Raw genomic sequence first — 23781 nt, forward strand, 5'->3', positions numbered from 1 at the left:
GTTCTCGAACTCCTGGGCTCGGGATCCTACTGCTTCAGCCTCCAGAGTAGCTGGGACTATAGGTTAGCACCATCTGAGCTTTGAGTTTGATGTTGTTAGGTTGTAATTCCATCAAGGCAGGTCGGCTGCATTGTTGTACGTGAGGAAATGATGAACACTGGCATTTCAGGACAGTTTCAGCTTACTCCCTTTCCCCCAGTGTCAGCATAAATATTCTGTGAACTCAGTGGAACTGCATGCTAGATGCTACTTCCAGCTCTCTACCCCAGCCTGTCTCTGTCAGAAACAGAGCAAAAATCAGTTGTTAGACCATATGTTAACTTTTAGGTTTTAACTCTTTGTCCCCCTATTTCTAGATTGATAGCTTTCTTTCTTTCTTTCTTTCTTTTTTTTTTAAAGAGAGAATTTTTAATATTTCTTTTTTTACTTTTTGGCGGACACAACATCTTTGTTTGTGGTGCTGAGGATCGAATATGGGCCTCACGCATGCCAGGCGAGCATGATACCTCTTGAGCCACATCCCTAGCCCTGATAGCTTTCTTTAGATGATTGTTTTGAATAGTTAAATCAGATCTTTGGTGTTTTGGGTATTTTAAGGAGATTTTTTTTTCCCTTTAATCTTTTCTTTGGTAGTACTGGGGATCAAACCCAGGGTCTCTCACATGCTAGGCAAGCTCTCTACCACTAAGCAACATCCAGAGATGCAAATTCTTATGCTTGTTTTCCCCTTTCATAATTTATTACTGACAACTTTGACATTTATTTATTTATTTAATGTCTTTATTTTTATGTGGTGATGAGGAGTGGGGGCCTCATGCATGCAAGGCAAGTGCTCTACCCCTGAGCTACAACCCTAACTAAATTTTGGCATTTATAAACTTAGGTTTATAAACTTACACATTCTAGTATTTCAGCATATTTTATGTTGGTACATCTTAAATTAGGACTTATTTCTTTGATTCTGCAGATTTAACCCAGGGATGCTTTACCAATGAGCTGTTTTTGAGAAAGGAACTTATGTTTTCATCTTATGCTGAGAGATTTGAACCTTTTTTTTTTTTAATATTTATTTTTTAGTTTTTGGCGGACACAACATCTTTGTATGTGGTGCTGAGTATCGAACCCGGGCTGCATGCATGCCAGGTGAGTGCGCTACCGCTTGAGCCACATCCCCAGCCCGAGTTTTCAATCTTTTTGTAAAGTTTTTCTTGGGGAGGATTTCCATAGATTATTTTTCTTTTAAAAAAATTTTTTTGGGGGGGCTGGGGATGTGGCTCAAGCAGTAACGAGCTCGCCGTGCATGCGTTCGATCCTCAGCACCACATACAAAGAAAGATGTTGTGTCCGCCGAAAACTAAGAAATAAATAATAAAAAATTCTCTCTTTAAAAAAAATTTTTTTTGTAGTTGTTATTGTTTTGACCATTAGTTTCCTTTTAGATAAAGTATGATATTTGTTGATCCTGCCCTGTCTCTAATCTTAGATTATGTTTGGATCCTGGAACCCAAATTAAACAGATTAAATATTCCTGTGTAGTGCTTTATTGAATTAACATCTGGCATTTCTGTCATGAGACCTTTGGGTAAGAATTGGTAAATGACAGTTGGGCACAATGGTATGTGGCTGTAGTCCCAGCTACTTAGGAGTGAGACAGGAAGAATGGTTGAGCATGCTAATACATTTTAATAACCCAAGAAAATAAGATAAAGCCATCTCTTGGTTTAATTGCTGCAGGCCACCAGTCATAAGATTATCTAATACTTAATTAGTTAGAATGTGGACAATGAAATGAGAGTTAACACCATAAGAAATGTTCTGGTCATGCTCTTAAAGGTATACTAGATCTCTTGAAGAAATGTAGTATCCTCTGAGGAAGTTTGGCTTTAATGGGAATGAAAAAGGAAAATACTCAGCAAAGCACTGTACAGATGTCACATTACAACAGTAGAGGCTGTTGTACACTTATGTGTACATACTCAAAAACTCTTCTACATACTCAAAAACTCTTCATGCCATAGGCATCAATCCTCTGTCCAACTCAATTTCCATATCCTTCCATGGAGTCATAGAGAGCTTTAAAGGACTTTTTTTTTTTTGGCAGGCAGGGGAGGAGGTGCTGGACATTGAACCCAGAGGCACTTTACCACTGAGCTCCAACACTGGCTTTTTTTATTTTTTATTTTGAGACAGGGTCTCACTAAGTTACTTAGGGCTTCTCTAAATTGCTGAGGCTGGCCTCAAACTTGTGATCTTTCTGCCTTAGCCTCCTGGGCTACTGGGATTATAGTTATGCATCATAGACTTGATTTTTTAAAATATTTTTAGTTGTAGATGGACACAATTCCTTTATTTTACTTATTTTTATATGATTCTGAGGATCAAACCCAGTGCCTATTATGTGCTAGGTAAGCACCACTGAGCTACAACTCCAGCCCCCAGACTTGATTTTTAATCGGTTTTATGTTTTAGGGAAGGGTTTTTTTTTCTTTCTTTCTTTCTTGTTTGTTTTGTTATTGTTTATTTTGAGGTTATAGTATGTTTGTTTTATTTGTAAACAAAAATATTTAATTAGATTTACTATTACAGTAAATTATATTTCCAGACTGGAAATGTAGCTCAGAGGTAGAGCAGTTGCCTAGCATGTGAGACCCTGAGTTTGATCCCCATGCTGTTAAAAAAAGAAAAATCACTTGAAACTTTTCTGAGGTCTTTTCGAATGTGAACCTAGTATTTTATTGGACTGAAAGATAGTTGTGTAGTTTATATGTAGCTTGGCCTTTTTGGGTGGCAAAGGTTGGAACTCCCAAAGTAGCCTAATGAAAGGATCTTTTTGACACTGCTTTTTCTGGGAACCCAACCCCCTACTAAATGTAAATTCTCAGTAGGCTGCCCTTAGGGCTATAAACATGGAGACTGAAGTAAATATTATTTTTTTTCTGGTAATTCAGCAGATACCCACCTTGAGCAAGCACGGTGCTGCCACAATCTCTAGAGGACTTGAAAGTAACAATCCAGAGTGAGAAAGGAAAAACAGTAATTTAAGTCTTCCTTATCTTTGAAAGTTTTTTGTTTCAGAGACCCTTGTTTTTTTGCTGCCAGTATTATCCCTTGGGAGTTGAAAAATAAGGTGTGACTTTAATGGCATAAAACCGTGTAATTATATATCTTGACCCAATCAATAAATGGGCAGAGGGACTGAACCAGACCCTTCTCAAAAGAAGTCTGAATAGTCAACAAATATAAAAAATGTTAAATATCTCTTAACAATCAGAGAAATGAAATTAAAACTACACTAAGATTTCATTTCACTCCTGTCACAATGGCAATACTCAAGAATATAAGTTAACAGTATGTGCTGGTGAGGATGTGGGGAAAAGCGAATGCTCATATATTGTTGATGGGACGGCAAATTAACACATTCCCTCTGGAAAGCAGTTTGGAAATTCCTCAAAAGACTAGGAATGGGGGCTGGGGATGTGGCTCAAGCAGTAGCGTGCTCGCCTGGCATGCGTGCGGCCCGGGTTCGATCCTCAGCACCACATACCAACAAAGATGTTGTGTCCGCCGAGAACTAAAAAATAAATATTAAAAATTCAAAAAAAAAAAAAAAAGACTAGGAATGAGCTGGGTGCTATGGCATACACCTGTAATCTCAGCGGCTTGGGAGACAGGAGGATCACTAGTTCAAAGCCAGCCTCAGCAATTTAGCAAGGCCCTAAGCAACTTAGTGAAATCCTGTCTCTAAATAAAATACAAAAAAGGGTTGGGGGAAAAAAAAGGGGGGGGCTGGGGGAAAAAAAAGGGGGCGGCTGGGGATGTGGCTCAGTGCCCCTGAGTTCAATTGCCTTACCAAAAAAAAAAAAAAAAAGATGGAGAAGACATCTTGCAGCTGAAGGAGGGTTTATGCAAAAGTACTTTAGAGCTTAGTGACTCTTGAGCTCACCCTAAACCAGCATGTGGTATAGCTTTCCAGAAAGAAATCTTAGGAGTGTCTAAATAGTTCTTTATTAGTCAGTCCTCATTTAGAGAATGATGTTAAATCTAGGTGTCCTAGCAGAGGAGGACAATTGGAATTGATTTAGCAGCAAACCATATCAGTGGATATGAAGCTGTGTCAGCTGAGGAATGTTGGAAAGTTGAGGATGTTTTGATCACATCCAAACCAGGCCCTTACTAGGAGTTTTTGAACTATAGGTTCTATATATATGCATCCTTAATGTGTCAAACAGAGACCAACAGTAAGTATGATTGGTATTTACTTATTGGTGAATCATTTTATAATCCTGCTGTAGGAACATGGCTACCTTAAGTAATATTGTGGTAATAATTATTTTTAACCCAAAGAGTTGTGTTTGAGGGAATATATTTTTTACCTGAGGCACATTTTGATTCTATAATTGGTTCATAGTTCATTGTGTCATAGTTCTTGGGGTCTGGACTTTCTAAAATATGTTAAGCGGAATAGCATCTTCATGAAGAGCAGGCATAAAAAAGAAAACTTTTTGAGTAATTTTTAGTTTGACCAGAAACCAAATGCTAGGTTCTTAAAAGAGGTAAAAGATACTAACTGGACTTCCAAGGTGGCATTTATCTACCCCACTTCTTCACATTTTTTAGTGCATGGACATGGAAAAAATATTAGAAATAGAAAAAGATATGTGTACTCACAATGAAGTTTAAGGGTCTTTTAAAAAAGAAATGGAAATTTTAGTTGTTGTTTGTTTTGGTACTGGGGATTGAACCCATGGGTACTTTACCACTTGAACTACAGCCCCAGCCCTTTCTACTTTTTATTCCTTCTTTTCATCTTAGTCTTTTTTTCCCCCCTGACTTAGTCTTTTCAGATGACAGGTTAAGAGCCATCTCTTGATATTATTATTAAAGTGCCATGATTTTTAAATTTTTCTTTTCATTACCAGGGATTGAACCCAGGAGTGATTAACCACTGAGCCACCAACCCTTTTTTATTTTGAGACAGGTCCTCACTAGGTTGCTGAGGCTAGCCTTGAACTTGAAATCCTCCTGCCTGCTGAGTTGCAGACATAGTCAACATGCCTGGCTTAACACTGCATTATTTACCATCCTACATGTTTTTGGTCTTTGTCCTTTTGTTTGCTGAGCCTATCTGAAGTCTACATTATAAGCTCCATGAAGGCAAGGGCTTATGTCTGTTTTAATTTTGTCGATGTCTAGGGTCTTCTTGAATGACTTAGTTGATTCTTGAGTTCTTTCTAGCTGTACTTTTGTGTCATCCAAAGTTATTTCATTTAATTGATAGGGTTTAATGATATTTTTAAATGAGTTTCTTTCAAAACAGCAGCTCAGGAGTAGGAGTGGTGATGGTGTTGATAGTATCAGCTATGAGCATGTTTATCACTTAGGTTTAATACCTATATAACTGTTGAGTTTGGCTGTGTTTGTATTTAAATGACAGCCTTTTCTTCATCTTAAAATTAGTTTCTTAATTTTCTGAAATTAAGAAAATGTGTTAAAATACACATTTCATTTTCCTCTAACTCCACCCACCACTTTTAAAGTGATGTTGTCCACCTGCTGTTAGTTTTCTTATTTCTTACCATTCTAAAATTAAAAACTGGACAAAGGTGTTAACTAGGCAGACAACCCAGAACTTATGACAGAATAAACTTCTATTCGGCAATGATGAACTCAAAAATTCCCAAAATATGCTAAGACCAATTAGAAAACAAAATGTAATTTTAATATTCTCATTGTAAGTGGTCACTTATACTTTCACCTTCCATCCCTGAATAATTTATTCCTATGTTTTTGCTTTGTTTTGTGACCCTACTGCCCCAAATTGACTCCAAATGGAAATAACATTTTTTTTCCTTAAAAATACGGAACACTTTACAAATTTGTGTGCCATCCTTGCACAGGGACCATCTTCTCTGTATCGTTCCAATTTTAGTATATGTGCTGCCAAAACGAGCCCTGGAAATAACTTTAACCTTGCTAGAGCACACAGCAGTCTGATCCTTGGCAGGATTTAAGCCATAAGTTCTTGGTTCCCTCATCCAGCGGTCTTTTGTCACCCTTTATTTCTGGCTTTTTCTCAGCTCTCTTCTAAATTATGACTCTTAATAAGACTATGTTATTTCTTTTTCCTTTTTTTTCTTTTCTTTCTTTTTTTTTTTTTTTTTTTTTTTGTGTGTGTGGTGCTGGGGACCCAACCTATTGCTTTGTGCATGCAAGGCAAGTGCTACCAACTGAGCTGTATCTCCAGCCCCCATGGTTACTTTGCCTATAAGCTGAAGCTGGCCTTTTCACCTTTTCAAAAGTTCTTAAAATTGAAACCTAAAACGTAAATATATTGCTTAGAAACAGATACCACCTTTCAGTGTTTATCTCTTACTTGCTGCCTTTACCAGATCCTAAACTCAGGGCAGAGACTTCATTCATTCACTCAATAAATTCGTGAGAATATCTGCATGCCAGATATTTCTTTGGAGAGGCAGAATAATGCAGTGGTTGAGAACACTGGCTTCAAATTGGGGTCTGCCTCAGAGTCAGAATGCTTGCCTCACACATATGTGCAGGGTCCTGTGTTCAGTCACCAGCACTGAACTAAAGAAAAAAAATAAGCCTGGCTTGGAGCTAGTTTGCAACTCTGCTGCTTAAAGCTGTGTGCTTTCAGGCAAGTCAGTTACCTTCTCCATGCCTCGGTATCTGTAAAATGGGATGTAATATTGACCATCTTGAGGATAAAATGAACAAATAAAAACATTTAAACATTTGGACATTGGATTTACAGCGGTAATAAGAAAAGATAAGGTTTCTACTGTTAGAGAGCTCACTTATGTCCTACTTGGTGTAAAGACGGAATAACAAAAAGTAAACAAGACAGTTTCAAATGATGACTTTAGTGCTCTAAAGTAAAAACAAGATACTAGACTACCCTGGGGAATGATTGGGTGGCTGCTTTTGATTGGGTGGTCATGGAAACGCCTAGATAACTTTGAGCAGAAATGTGAATAACAAAAAACTGACTGGTAGGGGAAGGGGAAATATTTGTTGGTTATTATTATTCCTTCACAAACCTGGGGCAGCATCTTAAGGGTTATGTTTTATTAAGCAGTGAGATGGCTAGGTGTGATCTTATATAGACCCTGGAATTTTGGTCGGGTTTAACTGTCAGTTAGCTTAATGATTTTTTGCAGATTCTTTATTGCTGGTATTTGATAGACACATGATTGATGTAAATGTTTTTTGCTCCTGGAAAGATGCCCAAGGTGCTGGTAGAAGGTGTTGGTATAAGGATCAAACCCACTGTTCACCTCTCAGGGCCTTCTAGATGCTTGTTCTTTCCTGAAGGAGAAGAAAATTACCCTGAGAGAAAGTTTACTTTGATGCTAGTGAAGGAGCTATAAGAAAGTAATGGTCCTTCACTTTATAAATTATTATAGTTTATTTATGGATTGGTAGTCTGAATCTTACAGGGTGGAAGATTGTGCTATTGTAGTATTAGAATATTTGAGGGCTGGGGTTGTGGCTCAGTGGTAGAACGCTTGCCTAGCTTTCGAGGCCCTGGGTTCGGTCCTCAGCACCACATAAAATAACTACAACTAAAAAAAAAATAAATATTAGAAAAAAGAGTATTGTGTCCAACTACAACTAAGAAATAAATATTTTAAAAAAGAATATTTGCGAATACACTTAATCTGTGAACATGTTCTTTGAAAATAAGTATTAAAGATGTGGTTGGGTTGGGGCTGTGACTCAGTGGTAGAGCGCTTGTCTAGCATGTCTGAGGCACTGGGTTGGAACCTCAGCACCACATAAATAAAATAAATATTGTGTAATCTACAATTAAAAAATTTTTTTGGGGTGGTGGTGGTGGTGGCTGGGGATTGAACCAGGATGGTGTGCATGCAAGGCAAGCACTCTACCAACTGAGTTGTATCCCAGTCCCTAAAAAATGCATTAAAAAAAAAAAAGATGTGGTACATAACTTTGTGAGCTATATGCAATTTAAGGAGGAAGAGATATGGTCAGATGTACTACATACTCTTTAGTAAAGATGTAATTGCATAGGTTTTCTTCTCTTGGAACTGGGTAGCCTGTCTCAAGTCATCTCAATACTTTTACTAATAGCTGACTTAGTCCTCAACATGTATCATCTATATAGTGAGAAAAGAATGCACTAAATCACTGATAGCTTTCCTTCATCCTTGTCAGTTTTTCTTAGTGCTACCCAGTTAGGGTGATATATAGAGTTTTCATTTGCTTCTGTGATTTGGTATATTTATAGTTTGTCCTTAGAAATCCCCTTTACTTCCACCAGGGCTGGGATCAAACACAGGTCCTTGCACATGCTAGACAAGAGCTCTTCCACTGAGCTCCAGTTCCAGCCCCTGTCTCTAGAAATTCCTTTTGATGAAAGAACAAAGAATGAGTCTTTTAAATTGACCATTTCATTGGTTTTTTTTTTTTAATGTTTTTTTAATGTCCAGCGAGGTTAAAGTTTGCAGAGAGTCTCATACATTTGGATTTTTTTTTTTTTAATATTAGGTGTAATTGAAAAGTTGTCCCTCTTCAGAGATGTCAAAAACAAACAAATCCAAGTCTGGATCTCGTTCTTCTCGATCAAGATCTGCATCGAGATCTCGATCTCGTTCATTTTCGAAGTCTCGATCCCGAAGCCGATCTGTGTCTCGTTCAAGGAAGCGCAGGCTGAGGTAAGGGGGTGTAGTGTGGTTTTGTACATTGAGATGATCATTGTGTCAGTCACTGTGGGTTTTAAAGCACTTTTGTTAGAATTTCTGTATCAAGTGGGGGGTTGGATGGAGCGTGAGGGGGTGGAGAGGATGGATAGAGGGTCTGTAAGATACTCCAGGCCTCTACAAACTGCAAATTCAAATCGGCTCTTATTGCCAAGCTGTTTGCTTAATTCCTGCTCTTTGCCAGCACACGTTATTTCCCCTCTACTTAGGAAGAAGAGATTTTATTTTTATCTGAGAAGCTTGCTTTAAATCTCTACACCTGATTACTTTTCACTAAAGTATTTTTGAAAACCTTAGACTACAATTTATTTGCATCATCAGCGAAGAAAGGAAAACTAAGAGAATAATATAAACAACATAGCAAGTAGGATAAGCTTTAACTACTAAAATAATTAAGTTCTTAGAAATTTACCGTTTCTATGTACCTAATGTGCCAATTACTAATGAGCTGCATCTATTCAATAAAACACATTTTAAAACTATCTAAAAATTAGTTTCTGAATTATCAATATTTTTGATTCAGTCAGCTTTCAGTGGACTTCTATTTCAATTGTGTTTTGAAGTAGGATGCCAAACTTCACCATCTTTCCTCTTTCGTTGATGTCTTGTGAGTTAGGTTTCTCATTCGTTAAAAGTTTTTTTTTAACAATGTGGATAGATAAAAAGCTTTTTAGTATATACAGTTTGTATATGGGAGTTGGGAAATATTGATGTATTTAAATAGTAATGGGATCTTTGCACAACTTCATTCTTTTGTCAAAATTGCACAAGCAAGGAGATAATTTTGTCAGTTTTGCTTTTTGGAACCCCTGCTGTTTATTTCAGATGAGTATCTAGGATTCTTTTCTTAGAAAAAAAATATAATGAAGTTTAAAACAAATCTCAGGAAAAGTCAGAAACTAAGCTTTAGTCTTGGTGGTTTCTGTAGTTCTACAGTAGTATTCTAAAGAATCTGTTAAACACATGGTTGGTGGGGTGTTTTTTCCTTCTGACTCAAACAAGTTAAGTCTTAAATGAGATCTGAGAAACCAGACCAAACATAAATTTCAGGCCAGAGACTGAACAAAAGTAGGTGTGTATAAATACTGAAAGGGAAATCCACTAAATATATATTTATCTGCCTCAGGAAGTTGCTGTCAAGGAACTGAGCAGACTCCTCGTAACTCTGGCGTTGCACCTAGTCTTTTGATTTAGGCAGCTATAATTTCACTTTCAGCTCATTTGGTTTTCTGAAAGACAATGTTTTAAATTTTAATCTAGTAAATGGAAGCTAAATAATTGGTTCCAAACCAAGAGGTGTACAGCCAAAACTGAGAGACAAAATTGAATTGATAAACCAAATTTAAAAGTGCCAACAAATGGAATCTTGGGAAGCTCTTTTCTCCTGGTTCTATGGATCGTTTGGTGTGGTCATTGACTCAGCAAATGAAGGAAAAATATCTTCAGCAGTCTGTGCTGGGTTAGGTCTAGAGCCACTTTATGTGCTTTCCTATACCTAGAATATAGTTATTCTGGAAGAATTTCTCCACAGAAAGCATGCTCTTATACTTGATTCTAGTCTGACTTCTCTGTTTTTTAGAAACAGATGAGTTTGCCACTTTGCTCAATTTTTATTTCTGGCTTATCTGTTTCATGGGTTTTTCTTTTGTTTTCCCTCTCCTACAAGGAAAGTTATCTATCCAGAGAGTTTGAGAAACAATGCTTTTAAATTAACTAACTGCTGAGTTCTACAGAATTGGAGAAAATTGATTATTTCCTTGTATTTCACAGACTGTATCCTTTTCAGTGACTTCTCTTATATAACTTCATTTGCAATCTGCAGAGACACATGTTCCTGCATCTGTGCAATGACCGCGGGTTTTGGATGCAGTATGCCACAGGGCCTCATTAGTAATTTCTAACAGAAGCAGCAGTAGCCTGAGGATGGGACATGAAATAGACCCTTCTTAGTGCTGGTGGTGGATCACCTCCCTCAAGCATAGTCATTTAATCCATCACACTCAGTTTCATAGCCTGCATCTGCCTCTCCCTTCTTTTTCTTATATTGTTACTGTTTCCGAATGAAAATGTGGAAGGTAAGTTTTTTGTTTTTTGTTTTTAAATTATACTTAAGTAGCAACCATTAACAGCAGAGTAAGATGCCTCTTTGCCACTTGCTGTTCTTCTTCATGGGGTAGATTAAAAAAAAAAAAGAGCATAATAGGTAATAAATACCAAGAACCCCGTCCTACTTTATTGTCTTTAGAATAAATTGAATGTAAATTTATTCTTAAAAGTACTATTTTGTTTATTTTGTTTATGGATTTAACTTTTGTTAAATCCCAATGTGGGGGAGAAAACAACACCTGGCACATTGCTAAACAGTTGTAGTGATTCCCCCTTATCCGTAGGGGATGTGTTGCACAATCCAGTGGATGCCTGATGCTGAGGACAGTACTAGACCCTATACATAATACTGGGTTTTTTCTTTCTTTTTTGAGGGGGTGAGGGGGAGAGTAGTGTACAGGGGATTGAACTCAGGGGCACTTAACCACTGAGCCACATCCTCAGCCATATTTTGTATTTTATTTAGAGACAGGGTCTCTCTGAGTTGCTTAGTGCCTCACTTTTGCTGAGGCTGTCTTTGAGCTCGTGATCCTCCTGGAGCCTCCCAAACTGCTGGGATTGCAGTGTACACCAGCACACCTGGCTGTAACTGTTCATTTCTCTTGTACACACATCTATGATACAGTTTAACTTAAAAAATTAAGCACAGTAGTAGATTAATAATAGATAATAATAAAATAGAACAGTTATAATAATATTCTGTGATAAAAAGATTCAAAATTTTAAAATGGTTTTTTTCTGGAATTTACACCCCCCCTCCCCTACCCCCCACCTCTCACACTTTTTGACACTAGGAATTAAATCCAGGGGCACTCAACCACTAAGCCATATCCCCAGCTCCCGTTTTATTTTTTGTTTTGAGACAGGTTCTTATTAAGTTGCTGAAGGTGCTTTGAACTTGTGGTTCTCCTATCTCTACCTCTTGAGCTGCTGGGATTATAGGCATGCGCCACCGTGTCCGGCACCATTTAATATTTTTTTGACTGAGGTAACTAAAACCTCAGAAAGCAAGGCCATGGTATAAAGGAGAGCTACTGTATTTTAAAAGGCAAATAGGACTGTGGATATAGCTCAGTTGGTAGAGTGCTTGCCTTGTATGCATAAGGTCCTGGGTTCAGTCCCCAGCACCACAAATAAAAAAAGGCAAACTCATGGCTGTGGATGTAGTTCAATGTTAGTGAGTCCTTTTTTTTTTTTTTCTCTCTTTTTTTATTTTTTTGTTTAGTGAGTCCTTATCTGCCATGCTTATGGGTTCAGTCCTTAGCGACATGCTATGAGAAGACCTGCTGATTAAGTAAATAGTTCTTTGTATTTAAATAAAACTTTTTTTTATTTTTGCTAAGAGATTTTGGTAAATATTTATCTAACTGCTTAGAAGTAGTGGTTAATATTAATATCATAATTTATAGAACAGTTGGTATCTAAGAACACAGTGTATTTTTATACCAACAGACCGTTTTTTGGCTTTTTGATAGAGGGAAAAGGCTCTCCTGGTCATTGATGTGCTTAGCATTCATGAACCTTGTGTTTACAAAGTTAGATTATTGCTGAATCACAGTGGTTCTGGAGTGTACCTTTGCTATGCTAGAATTCTGTATTGTTAAATGAAAACATACACTAGCCTTCAACCTGAGTTGAAAGATGTGCACACTGGGAGGAGGGCTATTTTAGTAGTTTCTTGGGTTTAACTTCATGTATACTTGCGTGCCTTACGGTCAGATAGTGCCCTCTTGTGGCACCTCTGTAAGATCGTGTAGCTCAACCATTGCAGTTTGACCTAAATAGACAATTTCTAGTCCCTTATACAAAACCAGTATTCGCTTTGTGAATCTGATTTCAGTAAATTAAGCTTTGAACTGATGTGTTCTCCAAGTGTTTTTTGGTGTTGACCTGTTGTGAGTGTACCTTTACAATTCTAGTGAGATTATACAATTCTTAGTGAGATCTAAGTAATTTGCCCTACAGAGAGATGGAGGGTGAAGAGGATAGGAGTAGAGTATTATAACCTTAAGGAGCCAGAGGGCATGAGTAGTTTACCTGTCTAGGTCCCAGAGCCTATGGTTCTTCCTCCCCTCCTATGACCCAGGGACTTGTTAAATTCCCTGTGCCTGTGAAAAAATAAGGCAAAGGCACTCTAATAAACTCTAAAGTTATATGCTAAAATGGTCTTTAGTTTACTGCATTAAGAAATTTTTGATATTCCTTTCATCGTAGAAATGCATTTCCATTTAAAATATGAATGAAATGATCTCAGTATCTGGTAATTTGTTAAAATGACTCTTGTCTATTTTTAATGGGCCATAGGAATGAAATTAAATATTTAAGTTTGCACCCTTGCTTTGACAAAACTGAAAAATGACAAGATTTCAGAGTGTTATCTTTATTAGCAGTTTCTTTTTTTAATAAAAGTTCTGTCAGAAATTCAAACATCGGGCTGGGGTTGTGGTTCAGTGGCAGAGCGCTTGCCTAGCATGTGTGAGGCGCTGGGTTCGATTCTCGGTACCGCATATAAATAAATAGATAGATAAAATAAAGGCCTGTTGACAATTAAAAAAAAATTCAAATATCTTCCCCTTTCCCTCCCTCTGCAGTTCTAGGTCTCGTTCCAGATCATACTCTCCAGCCCATAACAGAGAAAGAAATCACCCCAGAGTATACCAGAATCGGGATTTCCGAGGTCACAACAGAGGCTATAGGAGACCCTATTATTTCCGTGGGCGCAACAGAGGCTTCTATCCATGGGGCCAGTATAACCGTGGAGGCTATGGAAACTACCGCTCCAACTGGCAGAACTACCGGCAAGCATACAGTCCGCGCCGGGGCCGTTCCCGATCCCGGTCCCCAAAGAGAAGGTCCCCGTCACCGAGGTCCAGGAGCCATTCTAGGAACTCTGATAAGTCTTCTTCTGACAGGTCAAGGCGCTCTTCATCCTCTCGTTCTTCCTCCAACCATAGCCGTGTTGAGTCCTCTAAGCGCAAGTCTGCAAAGGAGAAAAAGTCCTCTTCCAAGGACAGCCGGCCATCTCAGGCCACTGGGGATAACCAGGGAGATGAGGCCAAGGAGCAGTCGTTCTCTGGAAGCACCTCTCAAGATGCAAAAGCATCCGAGAGCTCAAAGCCGTGGCCAGATGCCACCACCTATAGCACTGGTTCTGCATCACGGGCCTCAGTTTCTGACCTGAGTCCCAGGGAGCGAAGCCCAGCTCTCAAAAGCCCTCTCCAGTCTGTGGTGGTGAGACGGCGGTCACCCCGTCCCAGTCCTGTGCCAAAACCTAGTCCTCCGCTTTCCAACACATCTCAGATGGGCTCAACTCTGCCAAGTGGTGCTGGGTATCAGTCTGGGACACACCAAGGTCAGTTCGACCATGGCTCTGGGTCTTTGAGTCCATCCAAAAAGAGCCCTGTGGGTAAGAGTCCTCCAGCCACTGGCTCCACATACGGTTCGTCTCAGAAGGAGGAGAGTGCTGCTTCAGGAGGAACAGCCTATACCAAGAGGCAAGTATCTCATTTCTCCTGTCTGGTTGTGCTTTACCTCACTAGCTGGCAGCTAGTTGTAATGTGATGTAAGTTAGAGCTTTGATTAACAGTAATAAGGTAATCCCCATTTCTTCAGCTTTTCATTAGCAGACATTAAAAGCATCACCCAAGGAAACCTTTAGCTTAACTCCAGCTTTCCTACCTTCCTGAATTTGTATTGCAGCATAAAGTTTCTTTAGACTACTCTGCAATGATGTTTTCACATTTAAAATTTGCCTTGGATTCTACCAATATAAGCCAGAGATCAGTAGAGATTTGTGGGTCAGCTACCAAAAAAATATGGTCTTTGCCAACATGAATGGCCATTGGAGCTGTTAGACCTCTAGGACCCACCATCTGCTGTGTTCGATCTGCAACAGCCCATCACGGTGAAGAGCCACACATACCCTCTGCCTGAGGAGACTGGGCAGAAGGGGAGAGCCCAAGGCTTAGTCCAGGAAGGCCTTGTTTTAAAACTACAAGGTGGGTGTATGTCCCAATAGAAGCCAACCAGGCTGCGTGTTAGGAGAGGACGTGGCAGTGCTTTCATCTTTCTACCCTGGGGGACACGGTGAGTTGGACCATGAATCTTTGTTTGTGTGGTTGGATGGATTGGGATGGCAGAGAGGTTACAGGGAAGCTGCATTGGGACAAGGTTGTGGTTAGGAGGACTTAATCAGCAAGAAGTTCCCTTTCTCTTTTTAGCATTTTCTTTGAGTCCCCTGCAGTCCCCTCAGTTTTTTGTCATATTAATGTAACTGTCATTTGATTATACTTTCTCCATTAATAGTACAGATGAGATGTTCAGTGTTCAGAGTCTGTACTTTATGCCTTCAGTAATTCTGCTTTAAAGTATAAGTTTTATTCCTTGCCAGGACTGAATCTCATTAGAAGATTTGAGCTTGGGCTCTGCTTTTCTGTAAGAAGGAGAATAATGATTTTTGCCACTGCCAACCCTCTTCCCCATTAACAAGTATTTTGTTTTTATTTTTGTTCACAGTATATTTCATATTTAGATCTTCTAGGTGACTTGAAGCAAATTTGAAGTCTCTCTTTGAGACTTGTATTTCCAAATGTGAGTTGTATAAAAGCAAAACAGTCCAAGGTTGAACTATATGTTAACTTTGCTGAAAACAGATTTTAAATGACTGAGTGAAAGTTGGGTAAGACCCTAGTTTTTTTCCCCTAGACCACATTACAGGTAAGTGAATTTTTGTTTTTCAGTATCCTAAAAATAACTTTTGCCATTCTCTTTTTGGTTGTGAGACACAACTCCATTGACTCTTAAAATGCCAAGTTTATGGATCTGTAAAGGGCTGTTTTTCAGAAATCATTAGAAATTATAAAGATAACTGGTAATGCTGGAATCTACAAGCTATGTTACTCATAAAATCAAAACTCAAAGAACATTGGTATGTGCTGCTGTAGAGAAGGGTGCTCAAGAGTCTTTTGTGTGTCTCCCTTATGTCTTTATAACTAGGTATCTGGAAGAGCAGAAGACTGAGAATGGAAAAGATAAGGAGCAGAAACAAACAAATAGTGATAAAGAGAAAGTGAAAGAGAAAGGGAGCTTCTCTGATGTGGATACAAAGATGAAATCTGATCCATTTGCTCCCAAGACTGATACTGAGAAGCCCTTTCGCAGTAGCCAGTCGCCCAAAAGGTATAAGCTCCGTGATGACTTTGAGAAGAAGATAGCTGACTTCCACAAGGAGGAGATGGATGACCAAGATAAGGACAAAACTAAGGGAAGGAAGGAATCTGAGTTTGATGATGAACCCAAATTTATGTCTAAAGTCATAGCAGGTGCAAGCAAAAACCAAGAGGAAGAGAAGTCTGGCAAGTGGGAAGGCCTGGTATATGCACCTGGAGGGAAGGAAAAGCAGAGGAAAGCAGAGGAATTGGAGGAGGAACCCTTCACAGAGAGATCCAAAAAGGAGGAGCGTGGAGGGGCCAAGAGAAACGAAAGTGGGCACAGGGGGTTTGTGCCTGAGAAGAATTTCAGAGTGACTGCTTATAAGGCAGTCCAGGAGAAAAGCTCATCACCTCCCCCAAGGAAGACCTCCGAGGGCCGTGACAAGCTGGGAGCCAAAGGAGACTTTTCCTCAGGGAAGTCTTCCTTTTCTATAACTCGGGAGGCCCAGGTCAATGTTCGGATGGACTCTTTTGATGAGGACCTTGCACGGTGAGATGTACTCCTTGTTTATCCTCTGGGCTCTAGTGTCCTAAATGGTATCTCCTAAGCCCCCCCCCCCTTCCTGAGTACAGACTCTTGTATGTCCCCATGTAGTTCAAATGACAGTGCTGACAGCCTCATTCCTGCCTGTCACTGGTGTGTGTGTCATTGAATGATTATGTGGTTGGGGCAGCATTACTGAGGTGGAAAGAAAATCTTCTGTCTCCAGTGACTATAAATATATATAGTTATAGATGACACAATACCTTTATTTTATTTTTTATTTTTATGTGGTGCTGAGGATCCAACCCAGTGCTTCACACATGCTAGACAAGCACTCTGCCACCTAGCAACAATACTAGTCCCTAGTGACTGGCATTCTTGGTCGCTAGGTTCACTGTGCTTTTTTCTTTTGCTCTCTGTGTATCACCCACCCCTAGGCAGGCTGTTCCCTCCATCCTGTTTCTGATGTCTGTTGCCTATGAAGCACCCAAGATTTACTTTTCCACTTCACACCAAAGTCTATAAGCCCCCCACCATCAAGTAGCATATAGACAGTTTAGAGTTGAAGAGGCAGGGGCTGAACTTCAGGACACTGATGAGGCCCAAGCTGGCTGTTGTAACCTGATCTAATCTCCCCAACAAGGTATAAACTTGCTTGTGTAGCATTCCAGCCACTTCCCACTACTGTAGGTTTTCTTACACACCTCACTGACTGGCCTTGGCTCACTAAACTAGTTCATCTTTTAACAATCTTCTAGTTTGTTGTGTGTGTCAAAACCAACAGTTACACGCCCCCTCCAAAACAGGATCATTGAACTTTAATATATCATATCACTTGAAGATTCCCAGTGCCGAGAGGAAAGAGGAAATACCCTGGATACTCTTTTCAATAGTTACAGTGTGTTGAAGTTACTTTGAATTTGGGTAGATAAAGAGAATTTTGTGGAGCCAGGTACAGTTGCACACACCTGTAATCCTGGGTGTTTGGGAGATTGAGGCAGGAGGATCATAAACAAGACAAAGCCAGTCTCAGTGTCGAGGCACTAATCAACTCAGACCCTGTCTCTAAATAAAATACAAAATAGGGCTGGGGATGTGGGTTTAGATGCCCCTGAGTTCAATCTCTGGTACCCCCAAAAAAAAAAACTTAGTAAAGTGCCCCTGGGTTCAAACTCTAGTATCCCCCCAAAAGCATATTTTATGTTTTAAATGTTTTGACATTATGTCTTGTTACTTGAATCTCCCTGTATTTGTTTTTCAGACCCAGTGGCTTATTGGCTCAGGAACGCAAGCTTTGTCGGGATCTAGTCCATAGCAACAAAAAGGAGCAGGAATTTCGTTCCATTTTCCAGCACATACAGTCAGCTCAGTCTCAGCGTAGCCCCTCAGAATTATTTGCCCAGCACATAGTGACCATTGTTCACCATGTTAAAGGTGAGTCGAGACCCCATTGTCATGTTGACTTCTTCTATAGTATGAAGGATAAAAGTTTGCAAATAAAGGAACCTTTGGACTCTTTATCTCACTGAGAGGTTTGGGCTGGCTTAAAGAAAATTATACCAGGAAGTAGTTTTTGTTTTATTATAGAGATGAATATTTTGAAATACTAGCAATCTATGATCATGATAATAGATAAAATCCTTAACGTGAAGTTTAAATGTTTTGAAACTTTAGAATGATAGGGGAAAATGTCTTTTCCGGTAGTCTTTTGCAGACCTTGTGCAAATTTCTTCCCCCCAATTATTCTGTTATCCCTTGGGCAAATAGAGGTGGGCTGGTCAGGGAGTGACCAAGAGAAGTGATATTGAAACTGGGTTGGGCTAGTTATAGGCTTCATCTGAAATATAAAGTGAAGTTGGTCCTGTGCTTAAAGGGACATCAGATCCTGGTTTTCTTTTTTTCTTTTTTTTTTTTTTTTAAAGAGAGGAGAGAGAGAATTTTTAATATTTATTTCTTAGTTCTCGGTGGACACAACATTTTTGTTGGTATGTGGTGCTGAGGATCGAACCTGGGCCGCACGCATGCCAGACGAGCACGCTAACGCCTGAGCCACATTCCCAGCCCAGATCCTGGTTTTCTTTGTTGTTTTTTCCCCAGTATATGTGTGTGCCCAACATTGGATTGTGTCTGGACCAGCCATTTTTCCTTCTTCTTTTCAGTGTGTTTGGGTATGGATTTGACTACTTGGGTGCAGGTTTGTGCAAGATTTGAACATTGTATCTACCCTTGGTAGCATAACACTCATTTCTTTGAATCTCAACAGAGCATCACTTTGGGTCTTCTGGAATGACATTGCATGAACGCTTTACTAAATACCTAAAGAGAGGAACTGAACAGGAAGCTGCTAAAAACAAGAAAAGCCCAGAGATACACAGGTAAAGACCTCAGTCTTAGCCTAGAGGTTAAAATAAAGGACTTCTCTTTAGATGATAAATTTGTCTTGTTAAATTCTGCTCATAATGTACCTTTTTTTTTTTTAAAGAATTTTTAATATTTAATTTTTATTTTTTGGAGGACACAACATCATTGTTTGTATGTAGTGCTGAGGATCGAACCGGAGCCACACGCATGCCAGGCGAGCGCGCTATCGATTGAGCCACATCCCCAGCCCCTCCTAATGTACCTTTAATGTAAAATTTAGGGTAGCATACTCCAGTCCGTAGGATAGCCATGGGCATTTGTATTTGAGAATGATAGATGCATACTTTGAGGGTTATAGTCTTCTGCTTTGGGCCCATGGAAAACAGCTCTTTTTTTTTTTTTTTTTTGTTAATACTTATTTTTTAGTTACAGTTGGACACAATACCTTTATTTTGTTTACTTATTTCTATGTGGTGCTGAGGATCGAACACAGGTCCTTGCATGTGTTAGGCAAGTGCTCCACTGCTGAGCCACAACCCCAGCCCGGGAAGACAGCTCTTTTGATAAAAGTAAACTCCTGTGTTTTGGGGAGCTGGCAGGTGGTGACCCAAGATTACTATGATGATTGTGGTGTCAGTACTAGGTTTTTTGTTTTGTTTTGTTTTGTTTTTTAAAGAGAGAGAGAGGAGAGAGAGAGAGAGAGAGAGAGAATATTTTTAATATTTATTTTTTAGTTCTCGGCAGACACAACATCTTTGTTGGTATGTAGTGCTGAGGATCGAACCCGGGCCACATGCATGCCAGGCGAGCGCGCTACCGCTCGAGCCACATCCCCAGCCCTTTTGTTTGTTTTTGTTTAAGCAAATACATGTATTTACCTATTGATTCTTTTGGAAAAATAAGCTCAGCTGATTGAAAGAAGTCCCATTTGGTTGTGGGAATCTGTTCAGCAAATAGAGACTTTGTTTGGAAACAAAGTCAGTCTTATCTGTAATTCTTCTGGTATACAACTCAGTAGTTAGGAGGACCACATTTGTACAATAGTCTTATATTTTGGATCATGAAAACTACTTTTTAAGGTTAGCACAGGTGGTTTGTAGATGAGATTATAGGGAAGGCTACAGGTGAGTCTGCCTTGTCACACTACTGGGAGAGAAGAAGAAAGTTGATTTTTTTTTTTTTTTTTTTAATATTTATTTTTTAGTTTTCGGCGGACAAAACATCTTTGTTTGTATGTGGTGCTGAGGATCGAACCTGGGCCGCACGCATGCCAGGCGAGCGAGCTACCACTTGAGCCACATCCCCAGCCCCAAAGTTGATTTCTTAAAGAGAGTTTTACTTGAAACTTTATGGGTCTGTGCTTATATCTCCCTATGGAAGAATATAAAGAACATAGTGGGGCTTGGATGTCGCTCAGTTGTAAAGTGCACAGTGCTCTTGAGTTCAATCCCCAGAACCCTCACCAGCACATGCACAAATACATATGTAATTTATGAAACAATAATTCAGAGGAATGTCTGTGAATCCATTGTCCAATTTAGGAACTAGATTATCAGTACTATATTCGCACTATAGTGTATTGTTTTTGTGTTTTCAATTTTAGGAGGATAGACATTTCCCCCAGTACATTCAGAAAACATGGTTTGGCTCATGACGAAATGAAAAGTCCCCGGGAACCTGGCTACAAGGTGAACTGTTGCTTTGATCAGTAATTCCAACAAAATGAGTGCGTTGGGCATGAACTTGACAGAAATGTGTTTGTTTAAATTACTCTCTACTTAAGTTTGTGTTTTTCTTTTAAGGATGGGCATAATTCTAAAAATGAACTACAAAGGGTTAATTTTTATTAAATGTATCAACAACCTTTGTGAAGTGGTTAGAATATGGTAAATGACCCCAGAGTCTGTTGAGGTGAGCTTGAGAAAAAAAAGAGAGGCGTTTTGGAACAAGTGCCCATGATGAGAGAAGAAACTTTTTGTGATATTTTTCTGCTTGTAAGTATTATCAAATCAACTGTCTACATGCACTATTTCCAACCATGATTTCAGAAAGACATGCATGTCAGAGAAGAGTAAAATATATTCATATCTTAACTTAGTAGATTGTTTTCAACAACTGGTCCAGTTTTTTTTCCTAACATTGTACCATATCTATCATCTGTCAGTTACTGTTAATTTAAAGCAAAACATTACCTTGATAGCCCAGCTACATTTGCAATGATATGCTTGTAACACTGTTACTAAGGTTAAAATTTGTATGTAGTCTTTTACTGTGAAATATCTAGATCAAGTTTTTTTTAATCTTGATATTTATTGACCTTCATTCACATCTGTAGTTGAAATTTAAAATGAGAGATGATTGATCAAAATTTCAGATGCTGCCGGTACTTATTTTAAAAAAATACTGATTGAGTTTCCAGTCAAAGTTGTCTTACTGGTTGAATGTGTTGAGAGGCACTCTTGTACTTTTTTTTTCCCCTCTCTCTCTCCCATCCTCTCTCTCTTTCTCCAAGTACCAGTCAGCTTGGCACTAACTGAGACATCAGAAGAAACCTCGTCCTCCATGCTTCAAAAAGACAGCTCCTTAAAGATGCTGTCTGTCCTTTGGCTTGTCTTTGGAGGCTACAGAGACCCCATTTCCTCTCAGAAACAAAAGTGACAAAACAGTAAACCTACATCCCTAACACTCCTGCTGTTAATTAAAGTTAAATATTATTTCATCAAAAAGTTTAGTGTTTTGCAAATGTTAATATAGAGGAACTGCTCATTTCTTCTCCTTTGGGAGGATTTACTTCCATGAGACAAATCTTAGTGTATGATGTCCCTACAACCATCTTACATCTTTGTCCTTGCTGATTTCCCAAGAATTGTTGAAAGCCATTATTGTGATGCTCTGGATCTTTGTGCTATTATTGCTGCTGTTGCTCCTGGACTCACACACTACACACACACACACATATATACAGCCTACCCTGATGGTTAAACTTTCTGAGACTTTAGCAAAAAACTTTTTGTTTTAAATAAACTTTGACCTGCTGTCACCATTTTATGAATTCTCCATTATAGTTTTTGCTTGTTACCTCTAGAGAAATTTCTCAATATAACTCAGCATTTTGGAAGGATGCTGACAACTCCCATTGTCTTTGTTCTTAGTACCCAGAGGTAGTTCCACATAGAGGATAAACCATGGTGGCTACTACTGGGTGTGTGTGTGTGGGGGGGAGCATTTCTACTGTTAGTGGTGACTAAGCCTGAGCCAGCCTAATAACCTTCCAGAGCCGATTTTGCCTTCTCAACTTGCAGACTAGGCAAAGTCTTTACTGGGCCATAGAGGAAACAATGAGATCCATAAATAACATTTTAAAAAGGCTACCACCCTTATTGTTTTAAAAGATTGGATTGGGTGAGGTGCCTTACATTTTTGGTGCTTCCTGTGCACACCTCCATTGGAATAGAAACCACATTTGAGGGTGGTTGAGTTGGCAGTCCTGAATCCCAAAAACCTTCATTCTGACTTCTCTTGGCAGGCTGAAGGAAAATACAAAGATGATCCTGTTGATCTCCGCCTTGATATTGAGCGTCGTAAAAAACATAAGGAGAGAGATCTTAAACGAGGTAAATCAAGAGAATCAGTGGATTCCCGGGACTCAAGCCACTCCAGGGAAAGGTCAACTGAGAAAACAGAGAAAACTCATAAAGGATCAAAGAAGCAAAAGTACGTGAAGCCCATTATCCCCAGTCAGACCCTTGAACAGATTCTCTTCTCTGTCCACTTTGGGCTGTTTATACCCAACCTCTTTGATCTAAAGGAGTTTGGGGTTAGAAATTAGTACAGCTTAAGCAGTTCTTTCATCCATATCTTGAAACCAGAACTTCTACATGAAAGTGGTGTGATCCTTCTCCAATGAAGGCTTTGTGAGAGGAATTAACCTGTTAATCTACCTATAGGGATGGTGTGGAGAATCATTGGGGAATTCTTTTGGCAGTTATTTTAAACATGTTCTTTCTCACTGCACATTTTAATGAAGTGAGTATATTTTAGAAATGGCTCAAAGTAATTGTCAAGTAATAACATTAGTTAAAGAATCAGTGAAACTAGATAGGACAGGATTGTTGATCTTAAGTGCTTTTTAAACTAGTCTATGGATGGTTCCCAGAAAGGTGTTCCAAATATGTCTTAAACAAAGTTGGCATTGTTGAACTTTGTAAAGTAACATTCATACCAAGGTCTTGACGTTTCTATTGACATTTTTTTCTTTCTTCTTCTTTTTTTTTTTTTTCTCTTTTTCTTTTTCTTTGGTAATGCTAGGGATAAAATCCAGGGCCTTGTGCAAGCATACTACCACTGAGCTACACCCCAGCCTTCTATTTACATTTTTGAGAGTTCTAAGCTTTCTAGACTATGTCTCATTAAAAGGAGAAGAGTTGCTGGGCACAGTGGCATATACCTGTGATCTCAGAGTCTTGGGAGGCTGAGGCAGAAGGATTTCAAGTTCAAGCTCAGCCTCAGCAACTTAGTGAGACCCAGTCTCAAGACGTAAAATACAAATGGGGAATGGAGATGTAGCGCAGTGGTAGAGCATCCCTGGGTTCAATTCCCAGTACCACAAAAATAAAAGGAGGTGTGGCAGCCCTTCACCTTCCCACAAAAAGTAACCTTCCTGCTGTTTATGAACTTGAACTAGCAAGCATTTTTAAAAACCCATTTCCTGCTAACAGCTCTTTGAGATAAGTTGAATAGTTGGTGTAGTGCCCATTTGGCTCTTTGAAAGACACAACCTAAGCTAAGATCAGATTTGTCTAGGATCAAACAAATATCAGCTGACATCACAACTCAGATCTTTGGTTCCACTTTGTCTTGTGTTCCCCAGTTATTTATG

At 39.1% G+C, this 23781-nt stretch overlaps 1 protein-coding gene and 1 pseudogene across 2 annotated transcripts in view; one reads left to right on the forward strand and one right to left on the reverse strand.

Moving 5' to 3' along the window:
• Thrap3 (thyroid hormone receptor associated protein 3) overlaps positions 1-23781 on the forward strand; it is a 57027-nt gene that overhangs the window by 27512 nt on the left and 5734 nt on the right. For both annotated transcript variants that reach the window (XM_005317817.4, XM_005317818.4), the window contains 7 exons: positions 8530-8696; positions 13439-14341; positions 15843-16547; positions 17803-17975; positions 18805-18916; positions 20506-20590; positions 22429-22616. In XM_005317817.4, coding sequence (XP_005317874.1) covers positions 8560-8696; positions 13439-14341; positions 15843-16547; positions 17803-17975; positions 18805-18916; positions 20506-20590; positions 22429-22616 — 2303 coding nt within the window. In that variant the 5' untranslated portion in view covers positions 8530-8559. The remainder of the gene's footprint in view (positions 1-8529; positions 8697-13438; positions 14342-15842; positions 16548-17802; positions 17976-18804; positions 18917-20505; positions 20591-22428; positions 22617-23781) is intronic.
• On the reverse strand, positions 5853-5953 carry LOC120891149 (U6 spliceosomal RNA; annotated as a pseudogene).

This window comes from Ictidomys tridecemlineatus, chromosome 11 (genome assembly GCF_052094955.1).
Source record: "Ictidomys tridecemlineatus isolate mIctTri1 chromosome 11, mIctTri1.hap1, whole genome shotgun sequence".
NCBI classification, from domain to species: domain Eukaryota; kingdom Metazoa; phylum Chordata; class Mammalia; order Rodentia; family Sciuridae; genus Ictidomys; species Ictidomys tridecemlineatus.